The 15,934-nt window shown below is 39.4% G+C and overlaps 1 protein-coding gene across 2 annotated transcripts in view; it reads left to right on the top strand.

Moving 5' to 3' along the window:
* AMOT (angiomotin) overlaps positions 1–15,555 on the top strand; it is a 65,905-nt gene extending 50,350 nt beyond the window's left edge. For both annotated transcript variants that reach the window (XM_037060167.1, XM_037060168.1), the window contains 4 exons: positions 8,560–8,682; positions 9,442–9,674; positions 10,811–11,461; positions 11,825–15,555. In XM_037060167.1, coding sequence (XP_036916062.1) covers positions 8,560–8,682; positions 9,442–9,674; positions 10,811–11,461; positions 11,825–11,922 — 1,105 coding nt within the window. In that variant the 3' untranslated portion in view covers positions 11,923–15,555. The remainder of the gene's footprint in view (positions 1–8,559; positions 8,683–9,441; positions 9,675–10,810; positions 11,462–11,824) is intronic.
* Positions 15,556–15,934: the final 379 nt, after the last annotated feature.

The following is a 15,934-nucleotide window of genomic DNA, read 5'->3' as shown; positions in this document are numbered from 1 at the left end:
TTTGAAGGCTACATTCTCTGTGTCCATGAGTCTATCACATGTAAGCCATCACATTCTATTTGATAACGGAGGGAAAGTGGCAGGAGGATTTAAAAAATATTTTTACTTATTTGTTCCCCCTTTCACAGTATACACACTGATTTTTTAAAAAGATTTTATTCATTTACTTTTAGAGGGGAAGGGAAGGAGAGAGGGAGAGAAATATCAATGTATGGTTGCCTGTCCTGTGTCCCCTGCTGGGAACTGGCCTGCAACCCAGGCATGTGCCCTGACTGGGAATTGAACCGTGATCGTCTGGTTCCCAGTCCCGCACTCAATCCACTGAGCTACACCAGCCAGAGCTAAACATTGATTTTTGATATTTGGAGGAAACCATGTCCTAATCTAGTTTGCCTTACTCTCTGCTGTTCATAATCATCAGTTGGGAAAGAATGAAACAACGACAAACACTAGATACAAATCAAGATGATGTGGGTTGTGGAGATAAAGGTGGAACTTTGATCTAATTTGGTATTCAAGGTGGGCTATAGCATATTGCACCCAACTAGGTCTCTATCCAGAAAGTTACTAAGAACCACAGTGTTGTTTTTAATATTCTCCAGAATATAGTAAGCTGAAAGAGTTTGGAAATGCTTGCCAGACTGAGCTGGGATGTGTGTGTGGAGGGGGCAGTTGACACATTTAGTTTTGAGTTTCTCTTATGCCAAATCAGAGGGAGGTCAGCTTAAGAGCTGGACAGGTAATTTGTAAACCTATTCCCATTTCTCCAGGAAGACATCATACATTTCTCTGATGTGCTCTACCTGTTTTCAGATATCCTTTTTAAGCCATAAATAGATTAAAATGGCCATGTCTTGATTTTGAGTTGCTCATGGATTTAAGCTTACCTGTCTTTGTTTCTTGAGAACAGTGTGCTCAGTATATTCCAGTGTAGCGACAGAATGCATAGAAACCCCTGCTATGCTAGAAAATGGTTGAGAAGTTTGTAGGTAAAGTAGAAGCAGAATTAATTCTAAGTTTAGCTCCTTACTCCCAAGGAAACACCTATGCCCAGCACTTGTTCAGAATTTATTCAGGAAACCCTAACACTGAAAAGTAGATTTAAGTTACTTTTATTATCTTTGGGTAGAAACTTAGAAAGATATGGCTCACGAAGTTATGCAGTGTGAGAAAATGTTGAAAAGCCAGGATTCTTTGTATTGGGATGTTCACTGCTGAAACTGACTTCAGAATAGGACTCTAGGTCAAGATGCAGGAAAGTGTGAGGAGGTTGTCACTGGGGTCTGGTATGGAGAAATGAACCCCTCTTCCTTCCTTCCTGGAAAGTTTTGAGTATTTGGGGAAACCCCTTTCAAATGGATCTCTTTCCAGAATCTGTTGGCTCCCACAAGGTAAATTTAATTTAGATTGAATTCCTTTAAATCACTAGGTAGAGTTTTCTGTTTTCAGTAAAATATGCATGCCTATCATTTAAAACAAGAAACAGTCCTTGTAGTAGGAACACCTTATGATAGTTTCTCAGGCAAATGTTCCATATTGGGTCTGTGTGCCTTTTGCATGCCTATTATTTCAACCCATGGGAGAGATTGACAGATGGTATCCAAATTCCTATAAAAAGATAAAGAATTAGGATAGATGATTTCTTCAAATCCTTTCATTTCTAGAATTATACTGTATTTACAAAGATAGTGCCCTTTAATGCTCTGCCATAGACATTGGTTTCCATTTCTTACTTTTTTCCTTTACAAGATTTCAAATTTGGAAAGTTACATTCAGAAAACTTTATTTCAGAAACTGTGGGCTCCTCTGCCTTCCCTTCCAACATCCTCTGCTATTCATTTTCTGCCTGATGGTCCCATTCTCCCTCCACCAAGCCCTAAATATAGGTATTGACCAAGATCTGTTCTTTGTCTCTTTTTGTGGTAAAAGCTTTATACAGTATTCTATTTTATTCCAAAATAATTTTTAAATCCCCAAAATATTGGCTGTGGATGGAAAGTGCCCAACATATATTTGAGTAAGAAAGGAAGGGGAGGGAAGGAAAGAGAAAAGAATGAAAGAAAAAAAGGACATACTTTCTAACTCTATAATTGAAATTACTAAATCTAGTGCCCCATTTTAATGGTGTGCTTGGGTTCTATGTATGAGGTGCCCTCCCAAAACACTGAATTTATAATTTGTGTGTTTATAAAAATTGTGTATTTATTCTTACATATTTCAATTTCAGTCACCTTCAAAGTACTCTCCATTTGATGCAGTATGCCTATTGAGACTTTTTTCCTAGTGCTCAAAACAGTTTTTTAAATAAGTATTTTATTGTTGTTCTATTACAGTTGTCCCAATTTTCCCCACTTTGCTTCCTGCACTCTCCCCTGGCTTCCACAGTCAATCCCCACCCTGTTGTTTATTTTTATGGGTCATTCATACATGTTCCTTCACTTGTCCCTTTCCCTTATTTCCATCCTTATCCCCCTCCTCCCTCCCCTCTGGTCACTATCAGACTTTGTTGTTCTGTTTATTAGGTTCCTCTTATAGATTAGATCATATGGTATTTGAACTTGTCGTCACTTTTGATACCTTATAGTGCTTCTGTTGTTTTTTGCTTCACCTCTTCGACATCAGCAAAACATTTCCCTTTGAGGGCCTTTTTCTTCCCAGGAAACAAAAAATAGTCACTTGGGGAAAGATTGGGTGAATAGGAGGGTGGAACATGGGGGTCATGCTGTTTTTGGTCAAAATCTGCTGAATACTCAGTGTGGTGTGGGCAGGTACACTCATAAATCACCCAACATGAAACGAGCAAACACATTGAAAGAGTTTTCCAAAAAATCACTGAAGCCAAAAATACCCTCACAATGCTAGCTGGTACACTGATACAGATGGGTTCCTAGAATACTCACCTAATGGGGGAAGCCTGTACTACAGGGGGCCTGCACTCTGGAAGATAGTTTCAGTTTTGGGGGGGTTCCCCTATTTATTTATTTTTAGAAAGAGGGGAAGGGAAGGTGAAGAAAAGGGAGAGAAATATCAATGTGTAGTTGCCTCTCATGTGTCCCATACTGGGGAACTGGCCCACAACCCAGGCACATGCCTGACTGGGAATCGAACCAACGGCCCTTTGGTTTGCCAGCCCACACTCAATTCACTGAGCTACACCAGTCAGGGCTGATATGCTGTTTGGATGGTATTCTTGGTAGTTGTAGAATTGTTTCAATTAAGGTATTATTTGCATATTAAAAGTTCACCTGTTATAAGTGTATGGTTTGATGAATTGTATACACTTAGTAATTGTATACGCTTATGTAGCCCCCACCACAATCAAGAGAGTGGACACATTCTAAAGTGTCTTTGTTCCTGTTTAACTGAATCCCTTCCTTCCACACCTGCCCCCAGAAAGCTAATCTTCTTTTTGTCATTATAATTTTGCCTTTTCTAGAATGTCATATGAAAAGAGTCATATAGTAAGAAGTACTCTTTCTGCTTGACTCCTTTCATTCAGCATAATTATTTTTTTCAAATAGTTTTTTTAATTTAATTATTGTTCAAGTACAGTTTTCTGTCTTTTACTCCCATCCCAACCCACCCTCCCAGTGCTCCCCACCTCCCTCCCATTTCCACCCCCCCTTAGTTGTTGTCCATGTGTCCTTTATACTAGTTCCTGTAAATCCTTCCCCCTTTTCCCCTGAAATTCCCTACCCTCTCCCCTCTAGTCACTGTCCCCCTGTTCTCTATTTCAGTATCTTTGTTTTTATTTTGCTTGCTTGTTTGACTTGTTGCTAGCTTCCTGTTAAAGGTGAGATCATATGGTATTTGTCTTTCACCACCTGGCTTATTTCACTCAGCATAATGCTTTCCAGTTCCATCCAGGCTGTTGCAAAGGGTAGAAGCTCCTTCTTTCTTTCTGCTGCATAGAATTCCATTGTGTATATGTACCATAGTTTGTGGATCCATTCATTTACTGATGGGCACCTAGGTTGCTTCCAGCTCTTGGCTACTGTAAATTGTGCTGCTATGAACATTGGGGGAGCACGGGGTGGGGGGCGGGCAGGGCTGGGAATATAAGACAGAAAGCTGTACTTGAACAAGAATTAAATTTAAAAAAAGAAAAAAACATTGGGGTGCAGAGGTTCTTTTGGATTGATGTTTTAGGGTTCTTAGGATATAATCCTAGCAGTGGAATTTCTGGGTCAAAAGCCAGGTCCATTTTTAGTTTTCAGCATAATTATTTTGAGATTCATCCAAGTTGATGCATGTATCAATGGTTTATTCCCTTTTATTGCTGAATAGTATGGATTTATCACAGTTGTTTGTCCATTCACTTGATGATGATGTTTAAATTGTGTCCAGTGTTTGGCCTTTGAAAATAATAAAATATAGATTTTAACATAAGGATAGACAACTATCTTTCCTCAGGAGAGAATACATATTAAGTGATTTATCTATACCCCTTCCAACAGTTTGATTTTGTGAAGTGAGAAAGATGTCAAAGCAAATGGAGTATTTACTATATGAGGTACTCTTATAAGCACTTCACAATTATTGCTCATCCTCACAATAAGGAAACAGAGGCACAGTTTAAATAGTTTACCCAAGATCACAGACAACTCTCAAGAGACAGAAGAAACAGAATTTAAATCTATCTTTATTATTTATTTATTTATTTATTTAATTAATTCTTGTTCAAATAGTTTTCTGTCTTGTATTCCCAGCGGTGCCCCGCCCAGTGCTCCCCACCTCCCTCCCGTTTCAGTAAATCTATGTTTTTTTGACACCTTAAACCACTATACTCTGCTGTGTCCTGCTGTGTCCTAGATATTGATGATTTTAAAGATAATAAAATAGGGATTATTACCTGTTCAAAAGTTGCTATTTAAGGCTTTTTATTTAGTCACTTAAAATATTATAAATAATCACATATAGAGCCTATAGTATGACTCTATTATTGCATCCCTAGAGATTCCTCTCTAAATGCTTAATATAGATGAGGAAAATTATTACCAAGTAGGAGTTCAATCCCAAAAGAACCAAGTTGGCTGTGCAAATTTTTAGTTTCAACTCACAGACAGTGAATATATTTCTGAAGAGCAGTAAAAGGATAAAAGATAGATCAACCATGTAATTTATGAGCTTACATTTATTAAATCAGGCTGTTACCTTTCTCAGAATGTTCAAGTTTTATTTTTATTTTGGGCAAAGTGAATCTGGAAAAGAAGGAAGAAAGGGAAGCCAGGAGAAAGAAGCTCATTACACATATTACATGTGTCTACCTTTTCCTTCATTGTAGGCCTTTCTCAGTTTCCATCCTCAGCTTTTTTCCTATTCTCCATTGTCTTAGTTATCTTATTCTGTACTGTAGCTTCAAACAGTAATTCTGACATCTTTAAAATTAAAGTTACAATTTTCAACAACTTGTTGGATATTGTTATATGTCTGTTTATGTGACACCTTAATTCCAGTGTACCTAAAATCAAAGCCTGTTATAGTGTTTTTTGAAAAAAATCTCTCCTCAGTTTTCTATCTCAGAAAATGTGTGGTATGCCATCTAGTGTAATCATTTGACTTAGAAACAACAAAGTTCTCATTCATTCTTCCCTTACTCTAACATACAAATATAAATAGTCTCCAAGTTCTAGTAAATTTGCCTTCTCTACAGTCTATTTCCATTTTCCCTTGCCAGTGCACTGGTTCCTATTTTCATTATCTCTTGCTGGGATTATTACAATATAACCTTTCTGACCAGTCTGCCTGAGTCTAGTATTATTGCCTGAGTCTAGTATAATAACAATAATAATAATCTCTAATTATTATTATTATTAATATTATTATTATTCTCTAATCCCTACATCACATTTCAGGAGGAGGTAATGCTGTTGTACCAACACAGCTGGGATCATTGCATTCCTCTTGAAAAGCTCTAATTATTTTCAGTGCCTGTTGGAGTAAAGTCCAAACTCATTTCCATAATCACTAATTATTAACTTTTTTTGTCTCCCATACAAGTTTCCTGCAGCCAGGAACTAGTCTTATTCATGTCTAGCCACTCTCCAGCCTCCTAGTAACTTCACCTACATTGCTGTACCCATGGTTGAGTTCACATATTAAATAAACAAAATGACGTTACCTATATGAAAAGATGAACTTGAAGTTTAAATGGCCACTTGATGTTTTAATTAGGAAGTCATGGATGACATTCTAGAAAGCAGTGTAAGTAATGTGATGGGAATAACTGTTTTGGAAAAAGGAAGAAGCAAGAAAATGAATAGAGAGGTAATTGCCAGAAAATGTTTACTTCAGAATTGGAGATGACAGATGGCAAATTCAGGGATATAGGGTTTGGGATTTGCAGGTTGTGTTTTCAAAATCAGCTTTTTTTCTACTGATGTGCATAAGAATTGTCTGACAGTATTGAAAATTAGTAGGTAAATTTGCTCCTTCAAACTTTGTGCTTACTTGTTTTGGCCTTAGTCATTCACTTAGTAGCCCATCTTTTAGAAAGAAGATTGATGTTGAAGGCTGTCCTGGCACTCTGTAAGAATTCAATAAGTGCCCCACATTTTCAGGCTCTATTCCTGAGGAGCTCACAGTGTTCATATCAATTAGCTGGCAGGGTTCTGAACCCTGCAAATCTTTTATGCAATGAACATGGCAGTAAGCCAGCCCTGGCTCCCCTAGTGACAAACCATATGCTCAAGTTTCCAGTGTCCATAGATACCATGCACTTTTTAGAGAGGTCTGGCTCTGAAGCCTCAGCCATCACCTTGGAACTCTGTACTGCAGGAATTGCCAGTATTATACCAAGAACTGGAATTCTTTCAAGTCATACTCTTTTGAATGCTATTTACCTTCTACATATACTTTTCTCTCCTAATAATACATATCTTTGTTGAGTGTTTTTACTTTGTCTTGCATACTTCACTTTCATCTTCTAACAATCCCATGAGATGTAGGCAAAATTACTATTTCCATTTTATATATGAGTTAACTGACTTCCTGAGTTCATAGAGTTTGTTAGTGGCAGTGTACTTGGGAAGGCTGGGACTTGACCCTGGTGTGGGCTATAGTCAGAGCTCACGCTCTCAACACTATACAGTGCCAGTTCTTCTTGGGTACTTTGAACATAAGGGCCATTCCCAGTAGGTCTTCAAGTATGTGAACTGCAACAGATCAAGTGTAGAATTTTGAGATGCTAAAATATATTTTGAACTTAGCAAATCATGAGAGCCATTGTAATCCTTCCCCTTCTTACTCTCCAATTATATCTGTATTCAAACAAATCATTTCAGTCTTGCGTATAAGGCACAAGTGTTTGGAGGAACAGTATCTTTGTAGGAGCACACCAAAATTCCCAACTTTCTGCCTCTCCATTCCACTGCCCCTTTACTCCCATCTGCACTGGTAACAATCTCTAAGCTGAGACAACACAGCTAGCTGCCAGCAGAAAATATGCCTAGAGTTCTCCCACAGATGTGCATTCTCATAGGAAATATAATGAAGCAATGCCAGGTCATTGTTTTCCCAGCCTATTGTCTGATTTCCTTTGAGAGCAATATAATTACACCAATATTCTTCCTAATCTCTTTTCCTTTTCAAAGTTACTCAAATAAGATCCAGTTTTCTTCATTTTGTTTCCTTTTTTCTCTACTGCTAGTTGTAAATGAACTAAAGGAACATGCATGACCTGACTTATGACAAGATGAAAGATTTCCATATGTTTTTGACTTGTGCTATTTAGGCATCAGCCTTACCCATGGGCTAGGCCCTCTTCTTTTTCTCCTCTCACTCTTACTCACATACATACACACACACACACACACACACACACACACACACACTCTCTTTTCATTAATTATTCTTTGAGTCAGTGGCCTGAGACACTTTAAGATACAACGTGATGATCCCTCATGCTGTTGGGATGCTGGCAAGAGAACAGTCAGTTGGGGGAGACTGAATGGTTTGGAACCACAATGTTTCAGATTTACATTACATAGGGATCACATGGCACTGACTCAAAGGTCCTGCTTCTCACTCAGCTCACGTGCCCTACCTGTTGATGTGTCTATACTTTCTAGCTCTCAGGTGTAGTTACTGCTATTCATCTGTAGCAATAGCTGTTTAGTATGTTCTTCAACTTCCTTCAAAGTATAGCTTTTTATTTTATGACTGATGGAAATAAAATGGAAATATAGTATCTTATATGTAATATAATATAAAGTACACATATAAATATCAATATATTTCTGTCACCTGAGCATAATCTAAAAACCAGAAGATTTTGGATAGTTGTCTGCTTGGCGTTGAGAGCAAACCTGTGCCCACCTCTCATAGGACCCCTTACTGAGTTTTTGCAGCTTCATCCATGCCAATGACCTCTTCTAACACTGAAAGCTGGACTTTGCTATCTTGAAAGCTCTTATCAGTAAGTCATCCAGAAACCAATCATTCCTAATAAGTTTGACTTCAGTTTAGGGCTTTTCCAACAATGTCTTTGACTTAGGAAGGAGATAGGATTTATTGATTTTGCTGCCCTTGCATTATTATTACTGCCATTTTTCTTCCCAGGGACACAACAGTCATCAGTCACTCTCCTAACACCAGCTATGACACAGCTCTAGAAGCTCGAATTCAGAAGGAGGAGGAAGAAATCTTGATGGCCAACAAGCGTTGCCTTGATATGGAGGGCAGGTAAGATGTTGATCTGGACCATGTGGATCTGAGAAGTTAGTATGGAGACCAGATAGGTCAATAGGGAAGGACAAACATCTTCATTCACAACCAGGAAACCTGGTAATGTACCTCCACCCGCCCCTACACCCCTGCCACCTTGTTACTTATGATTTGAGATGCAATGACCTTTACCCTGTATTCTCACTCACTGTGGAATTCCAAGTAGTAATTATTTCCCCCATTGGCCTTGATAATTGCTTTCCATCTTCCCTCTGCCAGAGCTAAACTGTTGATATTTGCACTCTGGGGTATTCTTTGTAGCACTATACATCAGAGTGTTCAGTAAAAGGACATCCACTCATATGGCACCTGATGCCTCTTACAAACTCAAGATCATTTACTTGTTACCTAAAGGTTGTGGCCCATCTATAGAAGTTCTCACCTTCTCACTGACTTCATTTCTGTTGACTCAGATTCTTTACTATACTACCCACTATTAGCTGTTTACTCTCATATACAGCTTTCTCTTCACCAGTATTTTACTTTGGCTTCCTAAAATTTAGGCAACAATTCCTGGATGCTCTGCTCTATCCATTTGGATGTGCAGAAAGGCACTTTAAAAAAATGTAGCATACTCTCCATTGCTTTACAACTGAGAAATAACTAGGATACCCTTTAGTCAAAAGAATAACAGAAGCTCAAGCCCATGTAGCCATTGAAACCAGAATATGGAGGTGGCAACATGGTATTTATATGATTTTTGTCTTTGGCTCCCAGGATTAAGACCCTCCATGCCCAGATTATTGAGAAGGATGCCATGATCAAGGTACTTCAGCAGCGTTCCCGGAAGGAGCCTAGTAAGACGGAGCAGCTGTCATCCATGCGGCCAGCAAAGTCTCTGATGTCCATTTCCAATGCTGGATCTGGCTTGCTCTCCCACTCTTCCACCCTGACTGGCACCCCTATCATGGAAGAGAAACGGGATGACAAGAGCTGGAAGGGGAGCCTAGGTAATGACAACAAATAAGGAAGATTTAAGTGACATGTTTAGAGAGAGCTCTGCCTTAGATATGTGCTCACATAGCAACAGAAAGGAGTTATGGTCCAGATTCTAGAGAGAAAGATATAGCATTGGGATTTTGTCCTCCTGAGATGCTAGCTGCATATCAGGAGCCCGCCCCCCCATGCTGTGAAGTCTGACTGAGAGAGAACATTAGTTGAAGCCAAGGCCTTAGAAGATAAGAATCCTGAGTTCTCTTTAGGTGGGAGGAAAAATAATTTCTTCCTCTAAAAATTCTCGGATTGGGCCTTTACCATGTGGGATCTTTTGTCTGTGTTCAAAACCCATGCAGCCTTCCCTTCCTGCAGTAATTTTTTTTTTAATTTCAACTTTTTTCTGTGTTCTTTTTTCCCATAAAATTTGAGGACTCAGAGTTCTTATTAAGCTAACTGGAGCTGGGTGGCAGGCTTTTGTTACCAGAATGTTCTGATATGAGAATAGAATGTACTTCTTTAATTCCTCCCTGTCCATTGCTTCCCCTCTAATTCAACCCCAGAAGTATTTGAGATACCATGAGGCACATTGTTAGAGCCTGAGGAAGTAAGCTGTGGTATTTTAATTTTAGCTCTTTTTGCTGCTTCTAATACCTTTCTTGGTTCTCTGACACTTGCAGTGTTCTTTGGTTAGAGTAGGCATTTTGGGGACCATGCTCATGGTTAGAACCTTAGATCACACAATTATTATCACACTCATCAGTAACTACAGACTTCTTCCACCAGTCTTTTCCATCTGTCTAGTAATGGATGGTGTTGGTTATAAGTGGAACCAAGCAGAAGCATTCTGACAGCTCAGTGGAAATCAATCACCATTGGGAAAATAAATCAAAACACCTACCCAAGACAGTTAAAGGTTTAATATGATGTGTTGGGGTTTGGAGAATAAGAACCAGAAGGGGTGTATTAAGTCTGAAAGAAAATTTTAGCCATGATGAGAGGTGCCTGATGAACTTATTTTGCATGAGCGCAAAGTAAAGAGTTAGACCCATTCATATTTCTCCTGAACCTCCTACAAGGAAAAAGAGACAATGGCACGTCTGTATTTGAATACGATATACTTTTCTAACCTTTTTCTGTCTTTACTCTGTAGGCATCCTCCTGGGTGGAGACTACCGTGCAGACTCTGTCCCTTCTACACCTTCGCCCGTGCCACCCTCGACTCCCTTGCTGTCAGCTCACTCTAAGACAGGCAGCCGAGATTGCAGCACCCAAACGGAACGGGGAACCGAACCAAACAAAACTTCAGCTGTTACTCCCATCTCTATTCCTGCTACAGTTGCCACTGCCACCACTGCTGCTGCCATCACTGCTAATGCTGCTACCAACACCACCATGGTAGCTGCTGCTCCAGTGGCTGTTGCTGCTGCTGCTGCCACTGCTGTCCCATCTTCAGCAACTGCTGCTGCTGCTGCTCTTGCTGCTGCTGTTTCTCCAGCTGCCACTGTTCAGATTCCACCTGTTGCTGCTACTGTTGTTGCTCCTACTGTTGCCACTGCCGCTGTTCAGGTTTCTCCAGCTGCTCCAGCTCCAGTTCCAGCTCTGGTTCTGACTCCAACAGTCGCTCAGCCCTCTGCTCAAGCTCAGACTCAGATACCAAGCCCATCTCTGGCTGCAGCTGCTAATCCAGCTCCAGCTCCAACTCCAGCTTTGGTTCAGGCTGAGGCTCCTACAACTACAGCTGCTGCTTGTGGACCACGGCGTTTGTCTATACCAAATTTGATGTGTAATCCAGATAAGACAGGTAATAATTTTCTGTACCAGGTAGCTTTTGATTCTGCCCTCAGTTACAGATTTGTTTGTTGATGCCTGCTGTTTGGGCATAGTTGATCATTTGGAGGGAGGTTCTTCATATTCTAAAGAGGATTACTCAGAAGAGAGGAGAGTGGGAGTTTGTAAATGACTTACCTGACACCAGGATGGGAACAGGGATGAGTCAAGGCCTTTCTCCAAATAAAGGTAAATAAATGTTCAGGTGAACAAGGCAGGGTGCCAACCAAGTCTCACTTGGCCATTGACTTTTTATGGGCTTTAAAGCTGTCCATTTCTAGAAATTTGTGTATTTGTGCTGTCCCTAAGTGTTTTCTAATCCCTTATTTCTATTTAGATGGTCCTGTTTTCCACTCCAGTACTCTGGAAAGAAAAGCTGCTGTTCAGATCCTGGGTCAAGAGCCTGATGCAGAAATGGTGGAATATCTCATCTAAATGGCCTAATCAAGAGCTGCAATTTATTAGCAAGAATGATATTAATAATTTTTCCCATTTGTTGTTGTTATTTTGAGGGTGAGGACAAGGGTTGGGGGAATGTTTTTAAAGGGACTTTTTATTGAGACATTATAGTACTTACATAGTACCATATGAACTCCAACTCTTTTGGTACACTTAGAGAGTACCTGTAAAGACAGATTAATCAGAATGTGCTCTAGAGATTATCACTTGGATTCATACAAATACTGGGATATTAATAGCTGGATATACACCAAATATGTTCAGTGTGCTTAAACTTGTTTATCTTTTTTATATTCCAGATATTTTTTTCTTGAAGAGCACAGTAGGTTTAGAAGACAGTATGTATCATGTAGTTCAGAAGTGGAAAGCCAGAGAGAATTTGACTGTGTACTGTTTTGTAGAGTTACCATCTAGACAACATCCAGAGAGAGTTCTTGCTTCAGTGTCATGAAAGGGAATAGTTTTCGGAGCCATGTAAACTGGAAGAAGGGCAGGGAGTATTGGGGTGTGGAAGGGTGCTAGAGCTGATTTTCCCTTCCAATTTTTCAGCTATCCTGTGCCAAGGGACTGTTTTTATCTTCATTTCAGTGGTGCTTTGGAAGTAGATTCTTTTGGTTCCCTCTGGGAGGTTCACATATTCATATATATACTCTGGAGTAATTTATGCATTTGGGTAATTAATATATTGCTTTCAGCTGCTGGGATAGTAAATTAACTGAAACTTAGTCTCTTAGAGGCCTTGATGGAGAATTGCATAAGGGGCTTGCTATATGTAGACCTCTGTGGTCTGTGTCTAGCCATGAGTAGCTTGCTTGCCTTTCCTGAGACCAGCCTATTTAATGTCTATTTCTTCTTTAGCACAAATTCACTGGCTGTGTCACCAGTCTCAAATTGCCAATCATTTGCCAAATGAGGAGGCATTTTTGGTGACAGGTTGAATGCTTTGAATTTCTGGTGACTATTTTGAAATAACTCATTTTGTTTTCCTAAATTCTTAGGCATATTTGACTATCACCTCCAAGGGAATAGCATCAGAAGCCCAAAGTACTATGCTGCAGTGGGAGAGAGGTGGGATGCAGCAGTATCCTCAGCTACCTCTTCTCATGGCCAGTGACTCCATCTTGGAATACTTGTGTAGAGCAGCAGGAGATGCCCATGTGGACAGGGACCAAGGAGGTCATGGCTCCTAGCTTGGCCTAAGGGTTGCCTTCAGGGACACAGAAGGATTGCCTCTTGCCACAGGCCCTGCTCTGTGTCATTTATCCTTCATTAAGATAAATTCACAGTCAATGGCGGTATCAGTTTTCAAGGGGTATGGGGGAGGTGTGGGGAATGGGGGTAATATGTAAGGGTAAGAGGAAGAAGTTTGGGGATCTGTTAGTTAGAAACCAGATTAATAGAAGAATATGTCTGATACATTACATTGTGGGGCATGGTGGCTGGAAGGAACTTCAGCAATACAACAGCCCTACCCCATCATTTTAGTGATGAGGAATCTGACATCTGGAGAGTTTAAGTGACTTTTCAAGATCATACAACACAGCTTTCCACTCTGCCAAATACCATGCTTATTTTGGGAAACATTCATATATAAAAAGCCCCATTTTAAGAAAAGGTATCTTCACAGATCAGAGCATATGAGTTTTCTAAAATGTTCCTGCCTTGAGGAGATTCTCTAGGGTTATGAGTTCCTATCTTGCCACTCCTGCGATGCCTTGTGCAAGGTTTTCCTCTTTCCTGACTCTGACTTCATTATAGAGTCACATGAAACACCTGCCATAAGAAATCAACCTCTCTTCTGTTGCTATGAGATTGGCCGTCTTGGATTATTTTACAGGGTTCCTCTGTAACTATAGGAATAACTATTCTTGTGTCATTCCTAATTGCCTCCCCCCAAAATGATTTTGTGTGGGGGCAAGGAGAGACAAGAGGGAAAGGGATGTGATTTTCTTTTAGCTAGTCTTGACATTTTAAATAATGAAGTGATTATTCTACACATTAATCCTCAGTTATTAAGTGAATCCCAAATGGAAATTAAAAGTAAAGTTGTGTTCCTACTCATTTGTCCTATCCTTTAGTCATAGGGGGGAAAAAACTTAAATAGTAAAAACAACAAGTAGCAAACTTTAGGACTGCTACTTTCTATCTAATTAAATAAGTAAAAATAAAAATCAACCTTTTCATCTACTCTCTTTATGGTTATAACATATTGCCAGAATTTTTGCTAGCTCTGGGAGCCATGGTTTTAATTACATTCTATAAGGTGACAAATGTCATGCATTCCACACTATGTGGCAGCCATCTCTTTAGGTTCATGTGTTTGGGGGAAAGGAGGAAGGTTTTAGTGAAGTATTATTTTGAACTTTCCACAACATCTCTGCCACATCACACCAGAGGGGGTCCTTTTTGGCTCAGTTTTTAATCCTAGGTAATTTGCTAAAATAAATTGCACATCTAAGAGACAGAAGAAGTCCATGTCAGTGTATTATGTTTACGAAGAAGATAGATTAAGCCTTTTTAGAAGGTTGCTAATAGGTATCATTTTAAAAATTCAGGTTTATGGGAGAAATCTCAAGGTAGCCACCTTTTCGCAATTGTGTCAATGTGATATTGGGGGATCTTTCTTCACTCCCGTGTATCTATGCATTTAACTGGCACCTCAGAACAGGATGGTGACCTTGTTGTCTTATATTGCAAGGTGATCTCTGAGAACCTTCTAAGTCAGATTTACTTCAATGTCCCATGTACAGAAAAACTTCATTAGAGCAAAATTTACTTGATATAAAATTCTTATTAACAATTTTTATTAAATAAAAGTAGCTTGAGTTTTCTTATAAAATCATGTATCTTGATTGTTGTTTTAATGAAGGATTTGTTTTCAGTGCTGCTTTTGAGCTTCAGGATGAGAGGACAGCAGGAACTTGAAATACCTGCCATCATCTGCCGTAGGACACATGCTAAGAGACCTATCACATTCTCTTTTTCTTATTACACAGTTGGGTATGTACAACAATTGGAAAATGAACAAACTTATTGTGCAAACTACTTTTTATGAAAAGTCTAAACATTAATAATGTGGGAACTCAAGTGTATACTTATGCACTAATTTTTATACATTATATCCTCATGTCTGTTAGCCATACAATCTCCTGTTATCTCAATTGCTCATTCCCACATGGAATATGTTACTTAAATGTGTGAATTCTTTCTGAACACGTTTTCAAAGGAAGGCATCAGCCATGAACTAATTGCCACCAATTTCAACACGGCACAATCCTTGGAATGTGTCTTCCAAGTGCCATTCATTATCAGTAGGACCAGTGTTTTGGAGTTTGTTTTTTTTTTTTCTGGTAGCAGCACTGGGTTACATAAAGCCATCAAGCCTCTTTCTGATGTCCCTTTTGATTAATAGCATGTGTTTGTAACATGGATAGCCAGGGTTGGCAGATGGCTAGAGAAGAATCACCTTTGGTTTGAACTGTATGTGGCACCATAAATATTAAGACCCCATTCTGTAATCAACTGAGCTAGTTCCAATAAAATTAAGCAGGTTTGAATCCACCTTGTGCCTATCTTTTCTCTGACAATAAAGTTAGCTGTTTTAAAATGCATTACTGTGTGGAAAATGCTTTGGTGTTTACCCAACAGATGGGGTTTTTGGTTTTTTTTTAGATTTTATTTATCTTTAGAGGGGAATGGAAGGAGAGAAGAAGAGAAATATCAATTATGGTTGCCTCTCGTGGGTCCCCTGCTGGGAACTGGCCTGCAACCCAGGCATGTGCCCTGACTGGGAATCAAACCACAATCCTTCGGTGAGCAGGCCTGCACTCAATCCACTGAGCTACCCCAGCCAGGGCCGGACAGATGTTTTATCTGAGCTTGTATCAGTGGTTACTTTCAATTCAGTATGCAGCAAAGTCTCCCTTTAAAGGCAGCATGCAAAAGAATTTGCATTTGCTTAAAGTATGGAATTTGATTATAAAGTATT

This window comes from Sturnira hondurensis, unplaced genomic scaffold, assembly GCF_014824575.4.
Source record: "Sturnira hondurensis isolate 20B ecotype Veracruz unplaced genomic scaffold, ASM1482457v3 Scaffold0011391, whole genome shotgun sequence".
Lineage (NCBI taxonomy): Eukaryota > Metazoa > Chordata > Mammalia > Chiroptera > Phyllostomidae > Sturnira > Sturnira hondurensis.
Note: the sequence above shows the minus strand (reverse complement) of the source record. Positions and strands in the feature narration are given on the sequence as shown.